The sequence below is a fragment of the Halichoeres trimaculatus genome, unplaced genomic scaffold (assembly GCF_033239565.1).
Source record: "Halichoeres trimaculatus isolate MK-OKI-2021-1 unplaced genomic scaffold, fHalTri1.1 fHalTri1_scaffold_12, whole genome shotgun sequence".
Taxonomy (NCBI): domain Eukaryota; kingdom Metazoa; phylum Chordata; class Actinopteri; order Labriformes; family Labridae; genus Halichoeres; species Halichoeres trimaculatus.
This window is the reverse complement of record NW_027437190.1, coordinates 2,874,351-2,902,104: the sequence shown is the minus strand read 5'-3', so window position 1 is coordinate 2,902,104 and position 27,754 is coordinate 2,874,351. Positions and strand designations below refer to the sequence as shown.

The 27,754-nt window shown below is 40.3% G+C and overlaps 1 protein-coding gene across 1 annotated transcript; it reads right to left on the bottom strand.

Annotated features, from left to right (window-relative positions):
• Window positions 1-107: 107 nt before the first annotated feature.
• LOC141801302 (pituitary tumor-transforming gene 1 protein-interacting protein) lies at window positions 108-26,027 on the bottom strand. Its single transcript, XM_074684297.1, has 7 exons — window positions 25,721-26,027; window positions 25,483-25,529; window positions 22,950-23,058; window positions 19,770-19,878; window positions 16,202-16,267; window positions 4,713-4,759; window positions 108-561 (listed from the first exon to the last, which is right to left on the bottom strand). The coding sequence occupies exons 1-7, from the start codon at window positions 25,851-25,853 to the stop codon at window positions 512-514; spliced, it is 561 nt and encodes a 186-aa protein (XP_074540398.1). The 5' UTR covers window positions 25,854-26,027; the 3' UTR covers window positions 108-511.
• Window positions 26,028-27,754: the final 1,727 nt, after the last annotated feature.

The window sequence follows — 27,754 nt, the reverse complement described above, 5'->3', positions numbered from 1 at the left end:
CATTTTTATCCCTGTTCGATGAAGGGGCAGTTTGCAGGATGGAAAAAAAACAAAAGCCTGAGCATGTTGAGAATGCAGAGAACAACACTATTAAAAGAGAAGATTTTATTCATGTGTCGAGACACATTGACAGTGCAATCACTTTGTATTTGACTTCAATACCACATGTGCAAAGAGCAAAGACTGATATAAGAAACTACGATCTTTAAAAGAAACTACACGTACAGAGAAATTACAGGAGACAGAAGAACTTTGCAGGAGTTTAAAAAAGATTTAACACACATTTAACACACTACACAGCATCCTTATCAAGAATCAGAAGGCAGAAAGTTTTTTCTATGTTAAAGTGTGAAACGTATGAAACGGTGATTTCTTTTGTCTGAGCTGGATTAAGTTGAGCGACAGCACTCTGCAGTATTTATCTCATGTTGGAGAGAAACAGGCGTCGCTCCAAGCTGAAAGGAAAGAGCAGCTCAACATGCGGCCCGTGGACTCCCTCCAGCGCAGCTGCTTACTCATTCTCAAACTTGCTGTACGGGTGGTCCGAGTCACCGACCAGACCTGCACAGAGGAGACAAGGGCAGGGAGGGAGGAGGGTGGAAAGAGAGGAGACAAGAAGGAGACAAGAAGTGAGGAGGAGGGAGCATGATGTGCTGCTTCTTACATTTCCAGAACATTAGGTCTTCAAAAGGAGATCCTCCAAAGTGGACCATCCAGAAACAACCATTTAACACAAACATTTCCACAGAGTTAAAACGGAATGGCTGACACAGTTACTGTCGAGTCCTGTTTCCACTAAGTGGTCCGGTTTGGTACGGGTTGGATCGGTAAAGCCTGATCCTGTTTATGTTTCCATTTGTGCCCTTTTTGATAGGCGGTGTGTAAGCCGGATGCTGATAGCCCCCTTAGCTACGTAAAAGTATGACAGCACAGACTGCAGTGTTTTTAGCTCCACCCTCTGGGGTTGGATCGGTGTGTCTGGCACCCCAACAGAAAGGTATCAAAAAGTGTGACGGTATGGGTCGGTAATTTGGGAACCTGTCCCTGTTTTAGTCAAAGGAAACGCCACAAAATGCGTGCTGTACAGAGACAAACCAAACTGAACCACTTGGTAGAAATGGGGCTTAAACCTTCCTTCTCCACACTGTTCTTATTTGTCCTACATTTCCCAGAATGCTCCTTCACCATCACAGAGGATCAAAGCTGCAATAAGGGGATCACTGACCTTAGGCTGAGCCCCGCCCTAAAACAGGATGAGCCAATCACATTGCATATAGCCACTCCCATAAACTCCCACATTCTCTGCCCATACACCCATTAAAATGTAGAAAGTCAGTGTTCGTTTTATGAGGTTTTTATTAGCTAAAGTTAGCCTAATGTTAGCTCCTAGCTGCGTTGTTCATCATGTCTCTTTGTTTTTTGGGAGTTCATTGGCCTGTTTTGTTCTAGTTTTTGTTCTTTGGTGATTGTTCATCATTGTTAGCTGTTGTCCAAAGGGCTCTTGTTAAGCTAACGTTAGCTCCTGGAGCTTAGCTTCATTAGTTTATCTGTAATAGCTGAGATAACAAAGGTTGTCAAACGTTGTGCTGAATGATTCAGTGTAAATCCTGTAGCTCCAAACTAACAGAGACACTCTCTTGGTAAAGATGGTAAAAAGGAGGTTATATTTTTGTCCTGACCAATGCTGATCGTCTGTCTTGTTGTCTGAGATGCTGATGCTAACCAGATAAATTTAGTCTGTAACTGAAGCTTTTTATTGACCTTTTCAACAATAAAATGATTCCTATTTCCCTCCAATGTGGACTTTAGAGACTTTTGGTGACTGAAAGATGATCTGTGATCTTTCTGTCTCTGAAAATCATCAACAACATCCCGTGAAATGTCTCATACTGTGAAAGCTGCCATAGCTCCTGTCACTGAATGTTCAGTGTTTGTCTGAGTGAGTGGAGGGGGGCGGGGCTTATCCATAGGATGATTCTTTACTGCACTTTGAAGAGATTTAAATACCATTGAAGTCGCTATTTTTCCATTTTAATTCTGACAATTCAGTGCAGCGTTAGCCATGACATTTCTATTTCTATGAGGTAAAATTTAAAAAAACAACAACTTGTAACTCGACTTATTGTTAACCAAATGTTCATCATTGTTCTAGATTCTTGCTGTCAGAAAACTTTGTCTCTCTGATCAGTCGAGACAAAAGGGCCGGTGGGGTGTCTTGTCTTGTTCCTTGATGTGCAGGAAGTGAACAACAACAGTTTGGGAGACCTTTCAACTGGTCAGAACACAGATGTGTCTTTATCCGCCCTGCCTGCTCCTGGTCATATCTGCAGCTTATGTCAGTGTGAATGTATGATTATTAAAGAGTAAACTGTAACTCAGAGGAACCAGAAATCCTGCTGACAAAACAACAGCTGGACTGAAGCAGAACTGAAGACAGCTGAGGGGATTTCTGAACTACAAAATTCTTCATTAGACACAGAACGAATAGTTGAAGCAAACCCTGTGAGCAGATCAGTGCACAAAGAGTTGAATATGATGGAGACTAACTGCTGATATCTGACAGACAGCTGCAGTCGAGGTTTGTCTTCTGATAATCCACATGCTGTTAGTGCTGAAGATGTTTCCTTACAGCCCGGTGCTCTGAGACATGTCCATGATGTGTAACGTTAGTGAATCCTGCTTATGACCTGCCAGTCATCTACCAATCAGAGCTAACGTAACCTCACTCTTCATTTTATTGATAGACTCTCAAGTTTGAACAGACCACTGCAGAATAACTGCTGACTGTGGGATGGAATCAACATTAGCACAAACAGATCAACCTGAGTTTTAACCTGTGCTCTATCACTCTGCTGTTTGGCTTTCTTCTACTCTGACCTCTTTTTTCTAATAATGTGATTATAAATAGGCTAATATATAAAGGTGAGACTAATTTAACATTACAGTTGCAAATGACACATTTTCCATAGTTGGAAACAAATCTGAGAACAATCAGTAGACATAGTCCTGTTCATGTTTCTCTGTTGATGAGGATGTGAATCTTTCTGCAGCTGACATGTAAATCTTCACACCTTCAGGAAAACAGAGCGCTGTGACTAGAGCTGAAACGATTCCTCAAATGATTTGAGGTACTCGATTACAAAAAAATACTCAAGTAATTTTCTTCGCCTTGAGGAATCGTTTAATTTTAAAAAGATAAAAGAGTGGTATTTCAAATAGAGCTGAGGCCATATTAAGAAAGTTTTCAGACCCCTCAAGCCACCTCTGATACAAAATAGCAACTAGCAACAAATCTAGCTTCTTTTCTGGAGTTTGGAGACTAATGGGTCATTCTACGAAACGGTGCCATTTGGGTCCGCAACATTTGATAAGATGTACAAGGCACAAAAAATGTGTCAAAGTGTGTTTACAGATTTTAGAGCTACCAAAGCAAGTGCTCTTACTGACATCCTGTATCAGAAAATTCTATTTCTTAAAGAGAAACATTTTCATTTGAAAAATAACTGCTCTTTAACTTAACAAAAATGTATTTATCCGATTGCTCGATTTATCGATGGAATTTTTTAGTAGAATACTCGAATACTAAAATATTCGATAGCGGCAGCCCTAACAGTGACTGACAGTAAAAGACTGAAACCAGAGCCAGAGTCAGAGAGGAAGTTGGTCGTTTTCTTCTGTTGATGCAGGGAAAGCTCAATTGTGTGGGAGGGTTTACGCCCATTGATTGACTCTTCGTGTGTGTGTCTGTGTGTGTGTCTGTGTGTGTGTCTGTGTGCAGCATCAGTGCAGTCGTCTGTCAGGTGACGTGGGTTTTGTGTATGGACAACATGACAGAGTGATGGATGGCGGTGTGTTCCTCAGGCCGCCCGCTCTCATTTGTTTACCTCCATGGGGATTTCAGTCTGGAGGCTGGGCTCCTTTAATGCTCGTTCTGCTTCTTCTGTAAAACACAATCCAGGGAGCTGCCGTGCGTCCTCTGCGGGCTTAAACACTGAGACGTGTTCTTTCCTGAAAGCTCTGGCCCTCGTCTGAGAGCGAGGATCATTGAAGGTGGATGAGGATTCCTTGAGGCATGGCCATGAGGTTCTCCAGTGAAATCAGAAAAAGCTTCATTCCACTGTCGGGTGAAATGATCCCAGCGAGGGAACATGAATTATAATTACAGGTATGACTCCAGGCGGCCTTATTCCCTGTGCAGTAAGCCAGTTATAGATAGTGAGAATAAAGCCGCCTCCCTCACACTCTTATATTCCTGAGGATTTATTCCAGGCTGCTCTTTGTTCAAAGACAAACCTTTGCCTGCAGCTTCAGTGACCTGTAAACTCCAGCACGCACCAGGAGGGGGCTTACATTTGGCACCGCTGCTTGTTAAATTATGCTTAAATTGATTTGAGTGTATAGGATGTAGTGTCGCGTACACATGACCTGATTTCCTCTGCTTGAGGAAACGTACACAGTGCTGAATAATGCATCGCTGGCAGAGAGTATGGAAAGAACAGTCAATGACATTGTCCCTGGAAAATCTAAAAGCGATTCAACATGTACCTGAGACAGCTGACATGAGCAGAACACAGAGGAGGGGGGGTTTACACGCAGCTCTGTGTTAGACTCACTGATGAAGTCCTGTACAGCAGGTGTGTTCATCACAGGAAGAGACCGGTGCGCAGGCGGTCAGAGTATCATCACACAGATTTAATGCATTTAATACATACCGTACTTCCTGCGGATCTCATCGTGCCTGGCTCTTCTCTCCACTTTCCTGCAAGGAAAAGAAACAAAGGGAGGACAGGGTCACCAATATGAGAAACACCAGGCACAAACTGATCATGTCACGTTGAATCGATCAGGAGACAAGAGTTCTAGAGTTTTAACACCACAAACTGTTAACTTCAGGTAGCATCACATTGGTAGAAAATGTGGCTAAAAGGTTAGCTTCTGTTAGCATTATGTTCATGAGCAATGTGGCCAAAAGCAAAAAACACAATGCCAAACAGATAAAGCTATTTCCTTAACAATGGAACTTGGAGAGCAGCACGAAAGGAAAAGCAACAGGAGTTAGCTTTCTGCTAACCAGGGTTATGCTAACACGCCAAGTCAGGTACGCGGCTCCTAAAGGCAGGACAATGGGGCTGAATTTTGCCCTGATCTCCCCATGGCGATCAAAGCCAGCAAAGATCTGTTTGTCTGATGTTTGCAATTGACGTGTGATTTTCCTGTGGTGTGGGGTGTGTTGATTTTGTACAGTTGGAGCCTCTTGGAAGGCCTCTGATTGAGAGGTCCCAGATAATGAACATGTTTAATATTTGCAACTAAAATTTCTGCAGTGCGTTGTCACGTGTAGCGGAGCAAAGCCAATCAAGATGATAGCTGACTCAGCTGACTGACAGGAGAGGAGGGAAGAAATCTATCTGTGATACTTGTGACGACTTTTCTCACCTCCACCTCGCATTGTTATTCATACAGCCCATAACCCGCTATCTCCACGACTTTTTCCATAATCCTTTTTCTTTTTTGTGCGTTTTTTTTTATTTAAGAGGCCAAGAGGCTTATTCCTGTTTGTTTCTCATGTTTGTTTGCACAGAAGTCAGGTTTTACTACCTGAGATTTGGAATATTGAGCTTGAAGAAGCTGATATTCTGCTGGGTTAGTGATAGTGGCGGCTGCTGGTCAGTCAAGGAGGGGAAGCTCTTTTTTTTTCCGGCCTACATCATAAATTTATTTATCCACACGTAAATTCTACCCTCCATGCCAGCTTGCTATTAGCTGGAGTTGCTATGTGAGGCTGTAAGTGTGAGTGACAAGGAAGCTCTGCAGCTGTAGCTGCTTATTGGTAAAAAGAGAGAGAATCTTTAAACACAACGCTCCTCGTTTCTAAGAAAAGTAAACTTGCCCCAGCAGGGATCGATAGAGCCTCTGGATCAGCCCAAAACAACTTAATGTAGAACTCTGAAGATGCTCTGGTGGAGGGTTATACTTCCAGATCGCTGACTGGCTCATTTCACTGTCAATCAAAAAGGGATTCTGCCTCAGACAGATCATCCAATCATCATGCAGAAGCCCAGCGTCCAGGCCAGCCCACTGCCTCATAGACCCCCAGAGACACTCAGCGTCCAATGGGCGGGACAAAGCCCAGTGTTTATCCAATGACCGTCCAGTTTCCACAGTGGAACAACCCACTCTAGGTTTCCCCGCTGAAAGCAGTAGATGCTCAGAGTCCAACTGTGTTAAAGAGCTGAGACGCTGCGGGGTTGAATGAGAAGGAGGTGGAGCCAGTTACCTGTGATAGGTAGCTGATTCTGAACAAAAGATGAAGATTCTAGCACAAATTTTGTCAATGAAATGTTCACACAGCAGAACATATCACCACTTTTTTAGGGACATTTTAGGGGAAGCTGAGCTTCCCTTGCAGTCTTAGAGCAATCGCCACTGGTTAGTGTGGGAGACAGAGATCCGTGTGATCTGTCTGTTGTTATCATGTGTGTGCTCTCTAAATGTGTGAAGGTTTGAAGAATCCTGTAACATGTGCCTTAAGGCTCTCTCAGATGTTAATCAATGTTACAGTTGCTTGCTGGGCTGGGCAACCAATTATGTCGGATCTTGACATCTATTTAGGCCATGTCCATACGTAGCCTGGTATTTTAAAAAACGATTAGCCCCCCTCGTTTGTTTTTAAAAATACTTCCGTCCACACGCAGCGGGTAAATCCGCCGGTGAGTGCGGCTCGAGGCATGCCAAACCCATAATGGGCAGTATTTTCCTAATGTAAAACCCGAGTCAGCCAACCAGAATGAGCCCCCATCATTCAGCTGTGACGTTTCAGAACTGAAAACTCTGTTTACCGGCGTCTACACGAAACCATGAAATCGGGAAAATCTTCACTTTGGCCGGAGTTTTTAGAAAACATCGTATTCAGAGACGTAAAACTGCGGTTTTTGTGTGGATGACAGGCGTAAACGTATAAAAATATAAGCGTTTCCCTGAATACCCGGCTACGTGTGGACATGGCCTTAGAAGATAGTTTGAGTTGGTGCATTAGCTTAAAGGATTGGTGATCACAGTTTTTTTTCATGGCTGCAGTCTGAGACAATCGTCCTGTACAATTCCAAGTTTCTGTTTCTTTAAAGAGGAGGTGCTGTGCCTTCTGAGTCTTTATGTAAGGACAGTTTACAGACAGATATGAACATACCAAGTCTGAACATCCATCACTAGTACTTCATATCCATGTTAGAAATATCTCCTCTTATGTCATTCAGGTCCCACATTATTCAAAGTGAGAAGGTTAAAAGATACCAGCATACTCTTAAACAGTAAACATTACAGCATGGATTTCAGTCTCTTCCCCTGCTGGATGGCAGAGGATAAGGCTGAGCTCTACTGCATACAGGGAAGTTAAACTTTCACAGTCAGCACATCAGGAAACTTAAAGAGGTTGAGCTTCATCACAGCTCAGTCTCAGCTGACTGGAGATGAGATTCTAATGAAACTTTGAGGAAATGGAATATAAATGTCAGATTACAGAGACCGGTGCAGGAAGGGGTGAGAGGATTGCAGGTGAAAATGACGGCTTTAATAACCTGCCACACACACACACTCACACAGCCACACACAAGCTGCAGGCTGCACTAACACAACATTTCATATTAATCTGAAGCTCTAAAGATCAGTGTGAACCACTGGGGCACTTCAATCAGCAAGTTTCCCTTAATGACTCAATATCTGGTGATACTGGAAATCACTGCTCTTGCTAGTCACACAGGCAGAACAACATTCAGACAAGGCTGTTTCAGTGGATTAAAGAGATGAGAAGATAACGTTATTAAAAAAAGTCTCAGATGATAAATGGTCTTACATTTTTTCATTAATGTCATATTGATAAACTGTATCACAGCCCATTTACCTACTGCATCATCTGTACAGAACATCAATACATGGCACAGCAAAGTACAGATAATGCAATGACCTAACTTCAGAAAAACAACATTTTCCTCTGCTTCAATAACAGCCCAAAAGCCTTGAAATCCAGTTTTCGTGGGTTCAGCTTCCACTGATTTTTTGGGACATTCTCAGTGGGAGTAAATCACAAACAGAGCTACAGGCCTGCTGTCAGCTCCTCCTGCCTCTCTAAAGATCAACAAAAGCCTGGGAGGAGGTTTTGTGCTCAGGACCTCCAGGGGCGTCCCTTCACGTCATGTGTGCACAAAGAGCTGGTGTAAATCCGTCAGGGTTTTATTGCCAGGTAGTGATCTGTGAGCAATCGGGGTAGCTGAGCACTGCCTGCCATCTGCCTCCCGCCCTGCCGTCAGCTTGTATGCAGCTAATTGATTGACATGTTCACACGCCCTGCACATAAATATGGCTGTGTTCAACAAGTGTGGCTGAAAAATCAACAGGCTGTAACACATTAAACTGTAAAAACCTGCGCTCACATCCTTGAGGATATGGTGAGGTGTCTTCCTTGACATTTTTCTGACCCTGATGCTTCCTGTGCTCAAGTCTCTCCAAATTTTACTAGTTTAAAAAATCAAAACTGTCAGTTTTATCTGTCTGAATCAGACAAGTGGTTCATTATGATCAGATTAAACAGAGCATGCTGTGAGCCCACGGTCTGCTTCTGCTGCTTCAGGGTCACACTCATGATCAATGACTTATGAACAAACTCTCACTCTGTGCAGTGACGCAAACGTTGTGTGGGTTGTTAAAGTTCTGCAGGCATAAAAGTGACACCTTGAGTTTAAGTGGGACAGAGTTCTTCTCATATTTAAAGTAAACTCTAGCTGTTATTGTTAGAAATGGTTTAATGAGTCCAACCTGTTGACTGTATGTCTGCACTGCACAGCCTCTGGTTTGGAAACAGACTGGATGTGTTACTAAGGATGTGGATGCGAAGTCGACCACCCATTTAAATGTAGTCACACTAAAGAAATGTGTAGTAGTGTATTCACCTCATAGAATATCAAACGTCAGAGTTTTTTGATAAAATTTTTTAAAGTCAATCATTGATGGGGGTCATGTTAGAAACTCTGAACTTTATCTGGTTTTGTTTGAGTTAGGATGAGGTTAAGAGGCAGACTTTTGTTCTCCTTGCAGACAGCCACAGGGTGTCCACCTGTCCGTCCAGTCAGTCAGTGTCTTACTTTTGGTAGACTGTGTCTTATTAGACTTAGAGGAACTTAAGTGGGTTTCAGCAACACCTTTGGGCCGGTGTCTCGTGCACACAGTTGTGTGCCTCTGATGTGACTCTTCACAAGGGGTGTGTTTGCTTTGGAAATTAATGGAAATCAGATATCTTTAACTTTACTTCTCTTTGTGCAATACAACTTTTTAGCAGATACAAAACCACAAGCTAAGGTATTTATCAACAGGTAGAGCTACGCTTTGACGTGTAACAACCAAACTTTGTAAGTTTGTACCGTAGTTAAGTAACCGGCTATATTTAGCTCTACCCTCAGCCCGGTGCTCTGAGACATGTCTGCAACGTTAGTGAATCCTGGTTCTGTCCTACCAGAGCTCATCTACCAACTCTAACCTCACCAAGCAGAGCTAACATAACCTCACTCTTCATTTTGTTGATAGACTCTCAAGTTTGAACAAATCACTGCAGAATAACTGCTGACTGTCAGATGGAGTCAACATTAGCACAAACAGATTAGCCCCTGTGTTATCCTTTAGCTCCTGCTCTATCCCTCTCCTGTTTCTCTTTCTTCTGCTCTTCTGTCCTTTTTCTGTCTGACAGTTAGGCTCCAGTGTCCACCATCACTACAAAATTAATCACAGAAATCATTTTCAGCAGAGAAATAAAAGATATGTTCTCTCTACTAAATTTCATAGAGACCTGGACTAGACATCAATCTGGTCCTGCTCGTGCCGATCAGGAAGCTGACAAGTAGTATTTTGAAACAACCTACACTGGTGCTGATAATCTCATTATAAAATGTGGATTACGATCAGGCATATTTCTAGAAGGGAGACTTTTTCAAGATCATTTAGACACAGAGTCCAGAGTCCAGAAAATGGTCTTAATTAAAGATATTAAAGTCAAAAATGGTGTCTGAGCTGCTCATAAATAGTAAAAATATCTGCAAATGGGATGAGGAAGGTTTAGTTTTGTGTCTTGAAAGAAGAATAATGCCATAATACACTGGTTTTGACTCTCCTATAAATTGTTTCAAGTACACATGATCAGTGCTGATTTCCTTAATTTTGGATGATTGGTGATCGGTGATCGGCCCATCCTTACATAGCAAACTGATCATATATACTTCTGGGAAGGTCTGACAGCCAGCCATTGTCGCTTTTTGCTCTGAGACCTAAAACTCAGGACACTTTGTTTCAGTTAAAACATAAAGATTTTATTGTTTCACAGGTGTTGTTCAATGATTTTCAATAAAATAAGATTGGAAAATTGAAGGTATGTGCTGTCAGTTATAAAAAAACAAAAAATAAAATTTGGTATCTGCAGGTCAGGCTTTTTAAAGTTCGGTGATCTGCCAGAAAATTGTGATCGGTGCACCCCCAGTTTCAAGACTTCATTTTACATAGAGTATGTGGTTCTTGGTAAATGTAGTTCTGTGTGTTTGCCCCTATCAAAAAGATGTACCGCAAGGTTCAATACTGAGGACCTTTCTTATTTAATATATATAAACAATATCACATCACCTTTAACAGACTGTAACTCCCACCTTTATGTCTATGAAAAAACTGCTTAAGCTTGGCAGCAGAAGCACTGGAGTCCACACCCACACCAATCGAAGAAAGCAGACTTAACAGCAAAATAAACAGGTTTGTTTTTTTTGTTTTTTTTTTGATGGACTGATTCTTCAGTGATGGAGGAACGAAGAGAAATATGGTATCTTTAAAATGCAAAATAAACTACCACCTCTGACGGAGCAAGCAGCCAATCATCGTTCAGGAACCTTCAGAGTTGAATGGGGGTTATCGGCCCCTGAACCCTCCTTGAACATGTCCCTGGATGCAGACATCCAAAGTCACCGACAGAAAAGAAGAAATGTGCTCTTTTGTGTTCAGGAGGATAAATATAAAACAGCAACAGCAGTTTATGTTGACAACAACTGCACTTTGACCACTTCACATATTAACTGGTTGTATTCTGATTGAGCTGCTGCTGCACGTACATGTTTCCATCAGGTCACTTCTCTTTGAGTCCATGTAAACAGTGAAGCCTGAACCAATAGTCTGATTTATTTGAATGTGACTGAAGAAACACTGGCTATGTGATAGGAGACAGAAGACAGTTAGATGCTGACAACCTGACACCAGCAACAGGCATTAAAATACCTTTATAGAGTATATACTGGATTTTTTTGGACCTGCTCTGCTTTAGTAGGTCTAACAGCAGCCTCAGTATTAGAGTTGATGCTGTTTCATAACAAGTGGAAAACTCTTCAGAGTAAGTTGTAAAGGGCACGAAGCAGAAATAAAACTCTAAATGGCTTCTCTCCCTGCACAAAAACAAAATACTTATTTGTGTGTCTTTTGGAGGCAGTGTCAGCTTGAAACGCTGTAAAATCACTTAGCATTCAAAAAGCAGAGTGGGTCAGTCCCTTGTGGGCTGTTAATGATTCCCTCAGACGGCTCTCCAGGCTCAGATGACGATGCAGGCTCAGTGCTGTGAGCAGGCGCTCTCCAGGGGCCTGGCTGCAGTGTCTGGAGTCTTTTTCATGGTGGGTCCAATCTATTCTGAATGTCCTGTTCACAACATGAACTTCATCTATGTAGGTCACTGCACTAACTCTGACTTGGGAGATGTGATCATGCTCTCTGCAGGAAACCTCGGCTGGATTCTGCAGCACGTGAGAGAAAAGCTCCTGGAGGTTGGATAAATCAGCTCACACAGAGAAGGAGAGATAGGAGCCGGGCTGAGATGTTCCCAGCTCTGCCAGTGATGATGATAAACCACAGTTACTGATTACTTTCTGCACGACTGCTCGGCTTACCAACACATCACCCAGGCGTCCTCTGAGCATGAATGCACCGGGAGCAAAGGCAGCACAGAGAAGGACGCGGCTGAGACATTAATGGAGTGCAGGAAGAGGAAGACTTCCACTCACTCAGAGCTGTAGGACCCAACGACACACACACACACACACAGCTTCTTTGACGGAGGATGGTGCTCCACAGGATGTAGCTCGCTCTATTTATGACTGCATTACCAAAGAGCAGCTGCTCAGCCTTGACAATCCAATTGGTGTTTTGGGATGCGAGCAGAGAAACACTGAGCTCCTCCTCTGGGACATGGACTTGTTGGGGCTGCACACACACACTCACACACCAGTTGCTTGAATCCCAAACATACAACGGGGCCTTTTGTTGGGAGTTTCCATCAGGAGGAATGAAACAGTTATCTTGCTTGGATATCCACAGACAGACAGAGCAGTAATGTTGAGTTATTTTCTAATCTAGTTTTCTGCCATTCTTCCTGATAAGGATTAATAAAGTACATTCTATTCTAATCCACTGCTTTAACTGATGTGTACAAGTTTGATTTGAATTAATATTTTTCAAACAAAACTAAAAAAATACTTCAAGTAACTATTTCTGAGAAGGAAATAGATTTAGTTGGACAGTTAGCCCTTCTTCTTAACCTCTTCCACTGATTATGTTTATATATTGAAGACAATATGAGGAAGATCTGTTTTAATTGTACTCCTTCCCCACCTTGTGGCCTTGAGTCTCACGCACCATGTAGTAAATTGCTTTCAGTGACATATGTGTGTGTTTTGGAATTAAAAGGAGATCAGACCGAAACAAATTTTCTTTGCTCAAAACAACTTTTTACTGGATACACTGCACCGAGGTAAGGTATTCATAAATACAGTTACGTTGCACTACAGTTTGAAACGTGACATTAAGCAAATGTTGCAGTAGCAGACTATAAGAATTTTATTTCATCGTTGTCAAATTTAGGACATGTGCTTGAGATTGTGTTTTTTGCTTTCTATCAGTGTTACATAAGGACAGCTACTAAACTACTGTATGAACTGAGTTTGTTGTAACATTAGCCTACGGATATGTTGGGCGGCTAGCGCTACATATAGCCCACGCCTCACAAAATTACAAATTTGCTTGTTGTGATGTTTTAAACAACAGCGCTACTAGCTGTATTGACAAATACCTTGTCTCGTCGCGTCGTATCCAGTAGAAAGATGATTTAAACAAAGAATTTTTGTTCCAAAACAACTGAGATCAGGGGAAGCTTTCTCTAAATCTTAAGAATCCAAAATCCCAGGTCATCAAAAGTCAGAGAAATTTTCTCAGGAGGCTTGAGAAACTCTTTTGATCTAGAGCGAATTATTTTAAGATGCTAAAGTTTTTTCTAGTGAAGAGCAGAATGATCGTCCAATCACCAGGTGTGGTTATTTTTGAAGGTTCAGACCCTGAAAACATTTTTGAATCAGATGGACTATTTCCATGGTGGATATATGGAACTGTCTGTCTGATCAGGTTACTTTGTAACAGTCACAAGGAGGAAAATAAATATTCATGGATACATTTGGAGTCAAAGCTTGAATACCAATAAAATTTAATACCTCATGGATTACATTACCTCTCAGGATTACAACTTTTTACTACTTTTTAAGGGCCTCAATCCTCCCACAACTGATTAAGCAACTTATAATACTTTTTAAGACCCCGCGGACACCCTGCTGTAATGTGTAACGTTGGTGAACCCTGGTTATGTCCTGCCAGTCATCTACCAATCAGAGCTAAAGTAACCTCACTCTTCATTTTATTGATAGACTCTCAAGTTTGAACAGACCACTGCAGAATAACTGCTGACTGTGGGTTGGAACCAACATCAGCACAAACAGACTAGCTCCTGTGTTATATCTACCAGTTACATACATATATACCTGTTTATCTTTCTTCTGCTCTTCTGTCCTTTCTCAGTCTGACATTTAGGCTCAGGTGTCCACCATTACGACAAAGTTAGTCACAGAAATCATTTTCAGCAGAGAAAAACACTGATCTCTTTGTTTTTCTCTTCTCACTGCTAAACTTCCTCAGATGGCGTGGTGTTGTTACAGATAGATGTGCAATAAATCAATCTGATCCTGGTCAGCCCCATTAGGAAGCTAAGAAGTAGCAATTTCAAATAACCTGTAACCAACAATATTTGCGATGATAATTTCATTCTTAAGTGTGGCTGGTGATTCGGCATATAACTAGAAGGGAGACTTTGTCAAGATCACTTTCAAACTCCTCACAGCCACTTAAAGGGGTGCAAAACATGACTATGATTATCATTTTATCAGTCTACTGCAGGGTCAGGCAAACTTTTCCATTACTCCTGCTACTTTAAAATACACTCATGCCCAAAGTGCCAAGACTTCGTTCTTTTATAAAACCATTGACAGTCAATGGCAATGTCTCTTAAAATGGTTTTCCATGCTTAACTTTGCTGTGAGAAATGGTATAACTGACACAGTAGAGAAAGTTTTGAATGTGTTACTTTGTTTTGCACACTTTGCTAACACTGTTTTTGTGTCTGGTCTCAAAAAGACTCTGCCCACTTGATGTCCTACATACCACACTTTCACAGCTTAGGGTGAATATCGCTTGATCTTTGGCCATCTCTGGCAATAGATCTATTCTACCTTGTCGAGCTATGTTGGAAAGAATGACTGGAACTTGGTTTGTTTGCCATGATAACACCGATATATGGATGCGATCGCGAGCTAACAGACTGACATCTCAAGAGATGTGCAGCGACGCACTTGAAAGACACATTCATGCACTTGAAACATCACTTAAATGTACTATTTAACAATATTTGTTATATTTTTATGTAAGAGTGTTTATAGTGTACTCAATTTCTTGTTAAGTGTTAAATAGGACACAACGCAGTAGTACTCGTATCTACCTTATTTATTTATTTTGTCCTCTGCCTCATTGTAATTATTCTTTGCGTGCCAACACAAATAGCTTCACATGCCAGATATGACACCTGTGCCCTAGGTTGCCTACCCCTGCTCCACTACACTGTAAAAATTAAACTTCAAATGATTTTAAACCAACTGACCTAAGAAAAAAGAGAAAACATTGATGTTTAAGGCATCAAAACCCACATCATCAAGTTTAGGAAAAAAATATTTTGAATATACTTTGAGATTATACCTATTATACAAGTTATGCGCAACATACGGCGGAGTAGCTCTTCTGCCATCTACTGCAGTGGAGGTGTGAAAGATGTAGTGTACTTCCAACATGGCTAAAAAAGGAAAGTTTATTTTCATAAAAATATTCAGAGTTGCGTGTGTGGTGGGATTACGGAAGCAAAAGAGAAAAGTAACTATTGTTATGTCTGGGTAGCATGGATGTTGTGATCTAAATTTTTTCAACTTGAGTTTTCTAATCTGAATTTTGAGGAGTTGAATTTTGAACTGAATTTGACAAATTAAATTTTTTTGTTGTTGAGTTTTGTAACTTAAATTTTTGGATTTGAACTTTTAATGAGGGATTCTTTGAGGGGGATTTGAATTCAGAGATGAATTCAGGGCAAAGAAATTCAGATACACAGTTTTCATAGCAAAACAAATCATTGTAATGAATTCAGAGGTGTTTTTATTTCAGTAATTAAAATTCAGTGGCTGTTTAAATTCAATTAGTTATGTCTCTTTTTTGTTTCCATATGGGATCCTGTTTGCGTTCCTTTTAGGTCTGGGCTGAACTGAAAGAGTCACCACAGCAGTTTGGTGGAAATACCAACACTTTAACTCCTCAAATATTTAAAATCACTCTCATATATTTCATAAAGCTTAAATATATTTACCAAAATCAACCTTTTAACTTACTCCACTTTGCAAAAGTATTCTCATTGTTTAGCTGTTGGTTGAGGCTCACTGAATATCCTTAGAGGCATTAGTTTTATGTAAGTTTGTGCTTGTATAAATGTGCTCCTAGTATCGTCCCTGTAAAATATCTTTTTTTATCTTTGGAGGAAAAAACACACAGTTAAAGCTCTGAGCTCAGATTCAGCCGCTCCTCATCCTGCAGTTCTCACTTTAACCAGAGGGGTGCAATGTGGTGTCAGCACAGAAAACCACACACAAAAAATCCCTGAGTCCTGCACCCTGAACCTCATCAAGGGTTTATAAATGCAAAGCTGTTATAAAAATAAACAGAGGTGAGTTTAATACTGACAGCTTCTGTATTCCTCTTAAGCCTGGAGTGAACTTCTTACCTGTCCTCAGCGCGCTGTTTGATCTCCTCTCTCCTCCTGGAAAATCTCTCCTCATCTCTGTCCACCCTGGAGACATAAGAAGGCAGAACAAAGTGTCAGAATTACAGTTTCACAAAAACACCCTGAAACATGCTCATTGCAGTTATATTCATCCCTTATTCTTCGTCTTCTGCTGGAGGGATGTTCATTTTAACAAAGTGTTGCATCTTACAAAGTTAGAGTGATTTAAATCCACCACAGCGTGTTTTATATTTGAACCATGAATTATCTGCAGAAACTAAAAGGAGAATTGATGTGAAGCGAAGTGAAAGTCGGCATCACCTCTGATTAAGGAATTACCAGGATGGAAGCTGAGCAATCAGGAGGTGAGAAAATAAAATAGCCCGGAGGTAAAAGAGTCTATTTTAATAGACACTTGGTGTGTGTGTGTGTGTGTGTGTGTGTGTGTGTGTGTGTGTGTGTGTGTGTGTGTGTGTGTGTGTGTGTGTGCATGCTCTTTTTCCGTCAGATGATAGACGTGGACGAGCCTCCTGCACCCTGAGTCCTGTCAGTGTATGACAGGCCGGCGTGCAGATGATTGACTGACGTCACATTTGATTTTGCTAAAGCTCAATGAGAGCACCACACACACACACACACACACACGCATAGACAGATAGACGTGTTGTACAGCAGGTGAAACCATGAAGCAGGGATGTTGACATTACTCAGCTTATCTTCTGCAGCAAACAGTGGTTCTGATTTTATTTAGGGTTCAACTTGACGTGCTCAGACGCGGCTGACACAATCCTCTCAGGCTCTACTTTATCTGCTTCTGAGTTATTTTTGAGGTTACAACAGAGACTCAGGTTGTGTTTCTAACTCAGAGCATTTCAACATGATCTGATCTGAACCTTTTCTTTCCAGGAAATACATCATTTTGAATATGATCCTGATTTTAGGTCATCAACAACTTGCAAGTAGGTCAAGTTTGAGTTCATTCTAGTCAAGTTGAATCAGCAGCTGCATAACTGACTGAGGTTTAATCTTTATACAGTAAGTGTAAAGGATTCAGAGAATGTCCAATCAGAAAGCTGGTTTCACTCTTGTCTAACAAAGAGACTGAGATATTAATTCAAAGATAAGGTTAGGAGTGAGGATGCTATCAACAAAGAGTGGTCACATTATTCTCCTGACAGCCTCCAGACTCTGGAGATGGACTCTACTCAGGGCCCCTGGTCCTCTGTTGCCTTGCAAAGTTAGCTATTTTGTTCTGGGTTGTCACATTTTCAAATGTTTTTATTTTTAATAACTTTAAGATAAATTTCAAATTTAAGGATTCTGTATGACCCTACAAAGAATAATGTCAACTATTTGTTGAATTTTTCAGAAAAGACTGAACATCACAGTATGACATGTATTACTTAATATACATAGAACTGAACACTTTGGCAGGCATCTTCTTTTTACTCAATTCTCCTGAAAAAATCAACTGTTTCTGATGCCCATGTTCAATCAAATAGTGAGTTTAAAGAGGAGGTATTCAGCATAGGGAAGATCGAGTGGGACAGAAAGTTGTGCCTGGAAACTACCTAAAAACACTCAGTGACTTTCGATATAAAATAAACCGTGTCCAAATCTCTGTTTCCTATCTGGCACGAGGCTGTGACCCTGTTGGTTTCGTCCACAGGTTATTCACTCTTTTGTGCGAGTGACACATGCGTAAAACCTGCTGCTCTTTATAAGATTAGACCCTGATCATTTTTAGATAGTGAAGGAATACAAATCAGGTTTTCTCAGACCAGTAATTTTTTCTTTTTTTTTTACATTTGCAATTAACTTAATTGAAAGATGAGGCATTTAAAGGAAACTTAAGTGTTGACAACTAACAATCAGTATCAATACCAGCCCTGAAAAAAACGTATCGGTCTGTCTCTAATATGGATAGATCATAACTTTTAAGTATTAATTGCGGGGAGGGAGACAGGACGCCGGGGGACAGTAGACCAGAGCGGCGCACTACAAGGCCATCAAAGCTTAAGAAGTTGTTTGACTGTTACCTGGGGGAAAGCCGAGTCCCATCTTTCAGTGTAACTCCGCCTACTTCTTCAACTAAACCCTCTGTTCAGCATAGATCCATCTGTTGATGAGCAAAGCATCTTGATGTACCAGAAACGACTTACAGCCGGGGTGTGTCCAGACTTTTTAGACCAGGTGCCCCAACCAGGGCACTGACTTATGCAGCAGGGTATGAACTGTATGAGGCCATACTCCAATGGAGTTCTTTTTTTTTTTTTTTGCTTATTTGTACATATTAATGTTACAGTATCAACAGGCTACAGCTTCAACAAAAAAAAAAAAAAAAAAACGGACAAAAAACAAACTAGACCAAAACAAAGGATATTTTGAATTGTATCTATTTGTTTTATTTTTACACAGTACAAAACAGTACTGTAGTGCACCAAAAATAGTGTTGTTCAAGCTTTCTTTAGTTGTATTTTAAAACTCAAAATGTATCCATGTTTTGTTTTGTTTATAATTGAAGAGTACATATTTTACAACAACCAATAATAACTACGTCTTCCTTTTTTACACATATGTAGACTCATATTATGATTTATTTCAATAGCAAATCGCACATTTTTGTCAAATAATGCAGCTCTACTGGATGTTCAGACTGAGAGTGTGCAGATTTTCAAACCTCTACATCTTCATATGTTGTAGAAAATCTCTGAATCTGTCTGTGAACTGATCAAAACTGTCTGCTTTTAGAATAACACCAGATCTTCACTGGACTTACTGAAATGATGAGGCCAACACATAAGGATCTCATAACTGGTTCATGACACATTGGAGGAGCAGCTCCTCAGTCACCAAGGTCTGCTGATAGCTTCTCCCCTGACAGAAGACTGACCAATCGGAGGAAAGGAGTTTGTGGCATGGGGGGTATTTCATTTTAAGGCTACAATAAGTGTTTTCTAAAACAGTGTAAGAAAAATTGGGATATTTTTAAAATGTATGTAAAGTAACTCCAGGGATACTAGAGGGACAGGGTAAGGCTTAAAAAAAGTTGAGTACCTTCTCTTTAAAAGTTTTCAAACTATCAAAATCTGTTGCCACCAACATTTTACATGGCATCCAGACTATTGTATGAAGCTGGGATTGTAGTGTGGTATAAATCTTCACAAAAGCACTAATCTATAAATGATGTCTCGATCTAAGACTTAAAACCTCTCACAAGAACAGGTAAGACTTTTCTACTTTGGTTTATTTCAAACATTAAAAAAAACTGCTCTAAACTTCTGGAGGATCAGAACAACTCCTCCAGCAGCTCTTGAGAGCTCAAAGGTAAAATTACAGTTTTTATCAGTAGTGTCTGGTGGCTGAGGAGAGTTCAGTTATCAGATGTTACTTATTTAAAACACAAACCACTTCTGTCAACAAGACGTGGGTTTGCTGAAAGGCTTCTCTCTGTAATGTTGTCACACACTTTGAAAAACAACCTGAGCCTGTTAGTGTCAACACAAGCTTCTGTGGACACACTGTGATTAGTCACATTCACCCTAAAGGAAAACTCTGATTGACTAACCTTGAATCACGCTTCTTGCAGCAACAGCAGCAGCAGCAGCACACAACGATACTGATGAGGATGGTTCCCCCCAGGACGGCCATGGCGATGATCAGGGCTTCAAAGTTCACTGATCAACAGAGAAAATTTACATTACTGGAAACATCTGGACTATTGTACAGACGTGTTGAAACTGAAACCCTGGATCTTTTTCCCCCTGAATGGAAACATGATCTCATCTTGTTTGGCAATGGCTCCACCTGCTGATTCCTCAGCGCAACTACAAGACACATGAACAAGGAAACTGGAGTTTTGTCTCTACTGAAAACAAAACTGAAGGTTTGGGTCGAGGCCAGGAGATACTTCAGCACTAAAATGTTTGTTTATCAGGGTGGTGGTTTTAAACTTGAGCAATCACAGCGAGTCAGTGATAGAACACTTGAGGTGATAGGGGTCATCAAGAAACCAAAGTCACTAACAGTCAACATTCAAGCTCTGCAGCCTGTCTCTTTCCTTTAAATCTTTTTTTAACCCATGAGTGGTTACTTCTGGGTCTTAAACAATAAGAAAGGTTACCACTTCTGTGTTTCAATGAAAACAAAAAAAACCTTAACTTTGCATCATGTTTTCATCACCACACATGTAGGATACAAAACAGGAATTGAAACAGTTCAGTCTGTGAATGTTGAGCCACCAATCCATGGCTGGCTCAAAGTGTGTTACACACAGATAAATGTTCCTTTCAAATGAAGGTGACATTAGTTTCCTTTAACCTGCTTCACACAAAAGTCAAACAAAACAAAATGTTTATTTTTGTCATTTCCAATAAAAGTTTAACATTATTCTTCTGTAACCCCCTACCACCACCACCAACTTCCTAGAGAACAACTGAGTTCTGAATTATTATTATTATCATTATTATTATTATTATTATTATTATTTTTATTTTTTTTTTTTTTGTGGGGGGGGGGGGGTCAAATAAACACAGTATGTGAGTAGAAATGAGAGGTGATGGGACAGAGCAGAAAAGAAGAAGTGCTCTATACTTTAAAATCTGAAACCTAAGTTAGTGTTAACTGATCATTTTTTATTGAGCCACAACCACCTGACAAGTTGAAAAAATTTCAAGCTATCAAAGACAAATTAATGATTAATTGCTCCAAAAGAGTTTAATAATCTGCCAGAGGGATTGGAAAAATGAACCTGTCTATCTTCTTAAAACACAAACAATTCCTGAAGACATGAAACTTAACAAGTTACCCAGTTTTCTACCTTACTGGCAGCATTTTTAAGCAATTCAGGCCTCAGTTTTTCTTTCTTCTAAAACCTTGAAATAAGACATTTTTCTGGACTCGTTGGGAGTGTGGCTCATATCAAGTTTATTATGACAATTTTTACTAATAGGAACTGTGAGGAGTTTCTGAGTTATCTTGAAAAAGTCTCCCTTCTAGATAAATAACTTATCCTAATCCACGCTTTAAAATGAGATTATCAGCACCTGTCCAAGTCTGTATGACAACACCACGCTGACTGATGAAGTTTAGTAGAGAAGAGAGATCTGTGTTTTTCTCTGCTGAAAAAGATTTCTGTGATTTATTTTGTAGTGATGATGGACACTGGAGCCTAACTGTCAGACTGAAAAAGGACAGAAGAGCAGAAGAAAGATAAACAGGAGAGAGATAGAGCATGAGCTAAAGGATAAAAGGGCTAATCTGTTTGTGCTTATGTTGATTCCAACCCACAGTCAGCAGTTATTCTGCAGTGGTCTGTTCAAACTTGAGAGTCTATCAACAAAAAAAGAGAGAGGTTATGTTAGCTCTGCTTGGTAGATGACTGGCAGGACATAACCAGGATTCACTAATGTTACATATTACAAGTTACAGACATGTCTTAGAGCACCGAGCTGTGAGTAGAGCTAAATATAGCCTGCTACTAAACTACGGTACAAACTGACAAAGTTTGCTTGTTGTCATGTTTCAAACTTTAGCTCTACCTAATTGATGTTAAATAACTTACCTCTTCACGTTTTTCAAAACAAACATGCCTTAAAGAGTCATGTCATCATGACAGTGTTTGTCACATTTGTGCATAGCCACTGAGCTTCCATGATGCAAATGAAGTCCTTTCCAGATTCTGCAGGTCGGCCTCACCCCTCAGATCTATCTTTGAGCAATCTAAAACAAGTCTTCGACCAACGGCTGCCATTTGACAATGTTTTGTTTGCCAGTTGATATTTTGCATGCACCACTCCCTGCAGTGGTGGTAAGGCAGCAAACAGCATCACATCACAATAACTCATCTAGATACTAAGGAGAGCATGTCTTTGAGAGGAGAAAAACATGAAGACATCAGAAGTTGGCTCCCTTTATGAAAATATATTCACTCTTCTTTATCAACTATGTCTAACCTCAACATTGAGCCTGAGACAAAAGCTTTGACATATTTGTGTTAATCAGCTGAGTTTAGAGAGACTCCAACATTCAGCAATCACAGCAACAAAACTCCATGAGCAGTCTGGTTCTCTGTCTGCCTCTGCACTCAGAAATCTTCTGTAGTGGCTGCTGGACATTTTGTTTCTCTCTCTGCTCAGACAAGAAGAGACTCACCCCTGAACAGACATGGTCCACTGGCACCTTAAAGAGGAAGTGGGTTTCCTGCTGCAGAAAAAAAATCTACACACACTTAGACTGAGAGAGCAGACCCTCATAAAGCTGGATCATTTCAGCTTTCACTGATGTGTGAGTTCTGTATGTCTTGCTGTTGATATTTAATGTTCCAGGAGGGTACAAGGATCCAGAACAGGGAACTTCAGTTTCCTTTTAAGATAAGAAAGTACAAATACCTGAAATAGTCATCATGAACTAGAGCTGGAAATACCTGAACTGTACAGATGAAATCTAACTTAAAGGCTTGTGCTTGACATTTAAAAACAGATACAATTTATTTGAGCTTTAATTACCCAACAAACTTGCTCATATCAGAGGTCCAGACACTTGAAAACCAGGGTTTTCTAAAGCAAGTCACTCTTCAGCTTTAACAGTTCCCTTCACAGATGTCCTTTGAAAATATTTATTCCGAGTTTTGTGTTGGAAAATAAAACTTAAACACCAGGGGAGGGATCTGTTATAGAGAGTCTGAGTTAGGATGAAACAGGAAGCACATACACTCACTGAACAATCCCTGTTACACTGATATACTCACTCCAGCAGACTCCCCATCGTGCCTGGGACAGCTGGCACAGTGAGGCCGGAGGCAGCAACCAGCTCACTGGGTACTCAGTGCAGTTGTTGGTGGTGAAGCACCACAGACACTGTGCAGACAGAAACACAGGTTAGGAGTTATTAAACCAAGTTAACCACAGCTGGGGGGCTTCTTATTGTGGACGAAGAGGGGGGAAGGAAAGGCAAGTTTAGCTATACAGCACATTTTGGCTGCGGGAAATTCCAAGAGCTTTAAATGGATACAAGAACACATTGAAGGGTCAGCAAAACATATTTAAAGAGAAAAAATACCAATCATTCAAGAAAACAAAACAAAATAAAGTAAAATGGCAAAAAACAAGGTTAAAACAGATTTTGAGATTTAAGCATCAAAGTGGCAGCGCACAGTTTGCAATATAAAATATATCAACATGGTTTGTTAAATGTTCTAATAAAATCAGCCATAAAAACTGAGTCTTTAACCTGGATTTAAAGGAACTGAGAGTTTTAGCAGACCTGGGCCCATATGCACATTCAGTCATTAAACAAACAGGACCATTAGTCCTAATGCCCTGTTATAGAACGGCCCGTTTGGCTGCAGCGTTAGCCGCATGCACGACTGCAAATAATCATCCAGTTAACTAATTACACCATGAAAAATACGCAGGTACAGATTACATCATAATTAAGGGGAACCTCCTGGAAAACCCCACCAAACAAAGACGACCTGTGCATGTCCACCACTTATAAACAGTAATAAACCTGATGAGCAGTAACAAAGTGACTATGAGAAGATCCAGAAAAACATTTTTTAGAGGAAGAAATGGAGAGTTTATTACAAGAATGCACATGGGTAAACGGCTGTTATCAGCGAATTAATGAGGTAAACAAAGAGAAAGCAGTTCATGAACTCCAACATTTCACCACACGCATTTTGAAGAACCCAGACGTATAAAGCAAAGAGTGAATCAAACCTGGAAAAATGATGGCAGCGAGACTTCAACTGTCTCCCTTATGTCATCTTTTCACTGAAAAAATGTCAGGTTTCCTAATATAAATTTGCTGCATGGCTTCACACTGCCACCTTTCCAAAGGATTGTCCAAAGTCTCTGTACATTTTGTCTCAAACGGTAACGCATTGCGCGATGTCTGCCTTTAGACAAACCGTCTGTTTTCCTTGCTAATGGCTTGTCATGCATACAGGCCCTGGTATTCTTGGGCAGTTTGTTCCAGATATTTGGAGCATAGAAGCTGAATGCTGCTTCTCCATGTTTGCTTCTGACTCTGGGTACTGAAAGCAGACCTGATCCAGATGACCTGGGTGGTCTTGATGGTTTGGACTGGTTTGAAGATCACTGATAAATTTTGGCCCTAATCCATTCAAAGCTTTGTAAACCACCAGGAGTATTTAAAGTCTTTCCTCTGACAAACAGGGAGCCAGTGTAAAGATCCACTTTCTTGGTCATTGTGAGGAGCAACGTTCTGAACCAGCTGCCTCACTGTTTTTTTTTTTTGTTTTTTTACAGAGACCTGTAAAGACACTGTTACAGTAATCAGGTCTACTGAAGATAAAAGCATGGACCAGTTTTTCCAGGTCCTGCTGACACATTAGTCCCTTCATTCTTTAAACACTCTTTAAGTGACAGTAGGCCGTCTTTGTGAGTGTCTTAATGTATATTTTTTAAATTCAGGTCTGAGTCCATGATCACACCCAGGTTCCTGGCATGGTCAGTGGTTATTAACTTTAATGTCTGGTGCTGCTCACTGTATTTAAATCTCTCTGCTTTGGCTCCAAAAACAATGATCTCAGTTTGATCTTTGTTCTGCTGGAGAAAATTTAGGCTCATCCACTCACTGATTTTTTCAATTGATTTTGTAAAAAAAAAACACACTGTGGCTGCCATTCACAAAACACTGGCAAACCTGGAACTACAAAAAAAAAAAAAAAAAAAAAAAAAAAACGTCCTTATTTAAACTGGTTTGTCCTGCTCAAGTTGCAACACAACAATAATCAGCTGCTAGCTAATAAACATTGCCCATAAGTTTAATGAAATAAGATAAACACTCAGGGGTTTCAGTTGCAGCAACAGTATCACAACAGATCAACTGCCAAGAAAACTTGGATTAGCAAAGCATAGAATACAATTATTGTATGAAAAGATAAAAGATGAAACATGAGTATTGTTTTTTTTTTTCAGACTCTAAACCAAAACATCCGCGATATGTATATATGTGAGATTTGATTGAACATAAAACAGAAATGATCTGATATTGGACATGAAAGGCTCTTGGAAATGTGATGGCATGAAGTCAAACTGTAGTAGTGGGTGGGGGTTAATGGTCCCTCTCTGAGCCCCTGGTGTTTAAAGTAGGCCAGGTCTTTGTTCCACTTAAAGTTGAAGCAGGCCGCCGAGGTTATGGGATTAGGACTGAACCAGCGTTAACATTTATGACAGCAGTCAGTGATGGTTTTCGGGCAAAGGTCTTCTATTATCTATCAGAAAACACACCCAGAGTGGTCCTGGCAGACTTACCTTGGCATGTGGGACGCAGGTGTCACAGCTCGTGTAGGCAGAGCAGGCTGAAAGAGAAAACCGTCACGTGACTCCTCAGTAACAAAAGTCTCTGAGCCAGTGGCGTATTTCAACACAGAACACTATTCATGTGTAATAGTCATTAAAGTTGGTTAAGAACGGTCATCAAGGTGTCAAAGCAGACAATTAACGCAGCCCTCAGCTGTGGTAATGACTTTTTACAGTGGAGGTAACTTACGAGTCGGCGGCGGTGGAGGTGAAGTTGTTTGACATGCCCCCTGGCTAACAAAGCTAACACACAGCAAAGCGGCACATAAACACATCCAAGTGCTGATTCGGTGTGTCTCCATCGTCAAACCAGTCGTCTTCATGTCAATAAAACAACAAGAAGTCTTCACAGCATCTAAAACACAGATTGTTTCCTGCCTGAGAGTGAACGCAAGCCTACTTAAACTCAGTAACTCTCGATAAACACGGAGGAGTCTGTTTTGCTTCTGATCTGCTGCTGCTGCGTGACACTTCCTGGTCGTCTGGGGGTTGGCTCGTTACAGTTTACCTTGACAGCCCGGGCGGGAGGATGTATGATTTTACCAGCTGGCACAACACAATAATAATAATAATAATAATAATAATAATAATAATAATAATAATAATAATAATAATAATAATTTGATGAAAATGACTAAACCACATATCCCCTCAGTTTAGGTTAGGGGGAAAAGGTGTACTGCCTTATGAGGGCTTAAAAATCCTCTTTCACTTTAATTCCTTCCATTGAGCTGGCCATGCATTAGAAAGCATCCTTAGAAGTATTTATCACTTTATCACTTTTTCCAGTGGTTCTTAAATGGGGGTATTTGTACCCCTGGGAGTACACAAGGGCACTCCAGGGGGTACCCAAGTTACAAAAATGTATATTCAGTTAATAGCAACCAAGAAAAATTCATTGAACACAATTTATTTCATCAATGTTTGAATCCGATATAAGTTGAAGTTCATAAAGTAAGTGCTATATACAATAGACACTAATAGTACAGCGCTGTGTTTTGTGTCTTTTTTTTTTTTTTCCCCCCAACCAAAACTGCTTTGCCCTACAAATAATATGTTAAAGGCTGTGTAAACACTGAGCTTTATCAGTGATCAGGAGCAGAAATCTGAGCTATTTGAAAAAAGTACCAACTTTGATAAAGGTTTCACAAGCTTTGTTCAAAATTTGACAGAAAACTTTTTAGTTTGCCATTGCTGTTTGGTGTCAGCATAGTTGAAAGCCTCAATCATTTATCCAAATCAAGGTGAAACGAATTGTCAAGTAATCTGTAATTCTAAGCCCAGTCATTTTGACGTATCATGATAACCATGTTAAGATTAATAGATCTTAAGAAAATATTGTTTTAACTCAACAATAATGTTCAATGGGTGCTGTTTTATCATTTCAGCATCTTTTCCACTGTAGCAGAAAACAGATTGAGGAATTGGTAAAGGTTATTCTTTGATTTCCTCTGAACGATTCATTCTTGGCAAGGAAAAGCAAACAGTTACATCTATTTTTCTTTTTCTTTTTACCAAGACAGAAACAGTTCCTTATCTAAGGCGTGCTGTGGAGGATAAATTGATGTTTTTATGGTAACTGTGAGATTGGTGTACGTTTGGGGAAATTTGCACAAAACAGAAGTTACCCATTCAAACTGATAACACAGAATTAACAGTTACCAGAAAAAAAAAAAAAAAAAACAATGAGCTAAAGCTAATAAGTTTTCATGTACACTTAAGTGCATTTGAATAATTTTCACCTGAGTTTAATTCAGAATTTTTGCAGAATAATTTGAAGTAAAACAACTAATTTCATGATAATGATGGACACATGTATACAACACAAGAGAAATAAACAGATCTTAAATGTGAAATTTTCATTCATGCTGGGGTTTTTTTTTCAAAGTAAGTTCTACATTAAGTTTGTGTAGAGGTAGTAGCAGCTGCACTAACTCTATATATACTGTGTTTCCAGTTTAAACTTTATATTTGAAATGAAAGCACAGTAAAGTGACTGAGATGACGGCAGCAGCTGAATCCAGCAAAACCTGTCAAATCCCTGTTGGCCAAATTTAACAGTTAATTGTCTTGATTTAAGTTTTGTGAGTCTGAATTCCTTCTCCTTAGCTCTCCCCTTTCAGGCTTAAGAAGTTGATCTCAGGTCTCTTCGAGCACCGTGTATAAGGACCTGGACTATAAGGTCGCAGGATGTGTCATCTCCTCCTCCTAAGATTCTAAGGTG